At 36.4% G+C, this 3,114-nt stretch overlaps 2 protein-coding genes across 2 annotated transcripts in view; one reads left to right on the forward strand and one right to left on the reverse strand.

The window, feature by feature from the left end:
* The window catches only part of pdcd6 (programmed cell death 6), a gene marked incomplete at its 5' end in the record, with an annotated part of 18,889 nt that overhangs the window by 13,468 nt on the left and 2,307 nt on the right, over positions 1 to 3,114 (reverse strand). Inside the window, 1 exon segment of the mRNA XM_014026563.1 lies at positions 1,525 to 1,586. Coding sequence (XP_013882017.1) covers positions 1,525 to 1,586 — 62 coding nt within the window.
* Positions 1 to 3,114, forward strand: part of rec8b (REC8 meiotic recombination protein b) — a 22,439-nt gene that overhangs the window by 5,300 nt on the left and 14,025 nt on the right. The window lies entirely within an intron of this gene.

The raw sequence follows: 3,114 nt of genomic DNA on the forward strand, positions 1-3,114 counted from the left end.
CAGTTAGGTTTCACTTTCACCCGAGAGCCTGCAGGAGTCATGGGCAGGGTGTGTAGGGAGTGGGGGTTGCTCCGCCATGAGGAAGTTCGACTTAAAGACTCGTCCCAGGGGCGTTTCTGGTACCAAAAGGCGTTTCTGGTCCCCACCTGTCGTTTTGCTCCTCAGCATGGCTTCCTTAAAAGCGCTGCAGGATTTCTCAAAGACGCATGAATGAGTCAAAGCAAGGCTTTGGGCATGTTTTTTTATGAGAGTATAACATTATAACATGATATAAAACTCAAAAAAGTTGATTTTACATAATATTGTCCCTTTAAGTTATCTGTGTACAGTAGTGTACGTTTTAGGGCACGAGTTTGTTTTGTTCCTGGTTTTAGTCGTGATTTGTTTTTGCCCCTAAAAGGTCTTGTCACGGTCTTGACTTGGTATTGGGTAAGCCGTTTGGCAGAGAAGAATTGGCAAATTCGTTACGCGTGACACCCATAAACTCAGCTCTACTGCTCATCCCACAAATGCATGTTCCTTGCAAATGTGACACCATTTAAAAAAAGGGAAATTAACAGACTTTCCAACTGTATAAGATTTATTGCCAAGAAGCTTTGTTAGCATAAAAAGTAAGGAAACTTGTTTTTAATACTTGTTTCTTTGTGCTAAGGGTTGGATAAAATAAAAAAAAACTGTGCAGGTTTACATAAGTTAAGGACCTTTCCTGGTTCTATGACTGGTTTAAATGTTAAGAGTTCAGGTTTATGAACATCCAAAAGGGATGTAAACAGGATTTAGCAAAGTGAATCCAAACCAAGGTTTTAAAACTTTAGCCTTGTTTCAATTATCTGAGTTTAAATAAGTAAACAAAGAAGTCAATTAAAACTAGCATTCCTAGAAGAAAGTCATATCATCCGCTGCCTTGCAGACCCAAAGTGTGATGGAGATGACTCTCAGCTACTACCACACCAAACTTTAGCTCAAAATCTGTAAAAACAACTGAACTGTAACCATTTGTTGTTTGCTAATGTCTATCAGCTGTAGTGGCCGTCTCAGATTAGGCTGACTCCAAAGGATTATATCAAAATTCATTCCAGTGGTTCATGAGATATTTTGCTAACAGACAAGCCTTAAACACATTTACTATAGTGGAAGTAGATAAGTCACTGCTGGTTTAAGCTTCTGCAGTATCCGTAGACGTTTTATCCATTTCCTTTTAATAATGAGGTTTTAAAATAAATATTATTTTTTTAAATACAGGCTTTTATTCTTCTGTCATGTAGAAGCACTCGAGTTTTTTTCTCCTTTGAGGCAACGCGATTGAACTTTTCACCTGATTTCCTTTTGTTCTGGGAATAAAAATAAATCTACTCTTTTTTTTATTCATCTGCAAATCAGGGATAAAAATACTTCTCCAAACTCATGTTCTGCAGAAAACTGGCASTTGCATCAATCAAGATGTGGAGGAGAAAAGAGAAAAAAAAAAGGCAGAAAAAAGGAATATTTTKAAAAGAGAAAGATGTGGTTAAATTTGAGACGTACCGTTGGATAAGGCCTGCTGCAGCTCTGAGTCTGAGATCACCCCGCTGCGGTCCTTGTCAACCCTGGAGAGGAAAACACTGATTAAATGTCAGCTGCTTTCACCGGTTCACACCAAAACACAATCCAACGCACAAAAGAAGAGAGAAACGCCACTCGCCAGAGGAAACCTTATCCTCCCCTGAGTGTGCGTTCGTGTCAACAGTCCTATGAGGACACACAAAGCAGACTGTATGTTCAAAGCTCAGGGCACTGACCAGACGAGTGTGTGTGTGCGCATGTAAGGAGGAGAGGGATACTAAGCAAACTGAGTCCGACTGTTGACATGTTTCTGTTGATGCTACCAGCTTGGTGTCAAAATACACATTTTAAGCACAATTAAACACAACCAGGGCTTTTGTTTGTAAGYGACAAAAAAAGGCAAAATCAAGACAAAATCTCAGGTTCAACTTGAACCTGAAGAAGCTCGAACTTCAAGCTTCTTTGAAGGCTCACCTGGACGTTTGTGTTGAAGCTGAGTCAGCATCCACAACATATGCCTGTTTTTTTCATTTGTCCATAATAAACATATTCTGCATATTTAACAATTCGCATATCAAAACTCATTCAGGAAATGGGTGCTATGTTTGTTTTATGTAACTTTATTTTTTTTAACTTTACTTTTAAAACATTTYTTCACAGATCCCTAAAAATCATTGTTCTTTGAAACTGATTTTTCTTGAGCTACTTTTAGCTTTAAAGTGTCCTTGACAAGTATATCCTTCTAAAGATTGAAAAAAAGTCAAAGAAAATATTTATATTTAAGAAACTTGATATAAAAACACATGATTTTACATATTTCGTCACAAAACTGGCATATTTTGTTTTGAACTTGACCCAAAGTGAAACAGGAAGTGACATCAAAGAGGAACTCTTGAAGAAAAGGTTTATATTTATTGAAATATTTGAACTCTGGCACTTCTTCATCTCTCTGATAGACTCTAAATAATTTAAAGAAACATCAGATTCTGTGTTGTTATTGTAGCAACGTTTTGTTTACATGCAGACATTCCCCTTTGACATCACTTCCTGTTGCATCAAATGCAAATATCTCAGCAACTGTTCATCTCAGTAACGTGATTTTTTTTTTTTGCAATATGCTACCAGTGTTATCTTTCCAAATATGCATTCATATTTGTTATAATAATTTCATGTCACAGGCACTTTAGGTAATGTCACTTTTTAGCCATGGTTCTGTAAAATGTAGAACTAAAAAAGTGTTTTTCCTCCTTTTAGCTACTGTTCTGCTTCACTTTTGCTACTTTTAGTTACATTTTTGCGTCTGTTTGATCACTTTAACCTCGTTAGGCTCATTTCAGCTCCTGTTTTGATCATTTAAACCTCCATTTTGCTCAATTTAGCATTTTACGGAATAGTTTCCGCTTCATTCAGTGTTCATCTTTTCCCCCTCAGTAAGTTGTGTTTTTAAACCAATTTCCAAAGAAAAGCATGTTTTTGACATTTTCAGTAAAAAAAAACACTAAAAAGGTGGTTTGTTAATTTATTTAAAAGAGGATGTCATTTATTTCATTGCTTGTTAGTTTATATATATAT

This window comes from Austrofundulus limnaeus, unplaced genomic scaffold, assembly GCF_001266775.1.
Source record: "Austrofundulus limnaeus strain Quisiro unplaced genomic scaffold, Austrofundulus_limnaeus-1.0 Scaffold567, whole genome shotgun sequence".
Taxonomy (NCBI): Eukaryota; Metazoa; Chordata; class Actinopteri; order Cyprinodontiformes; family Rivulidae; genus Austrofundulus; species Austrofundulus limnaeus.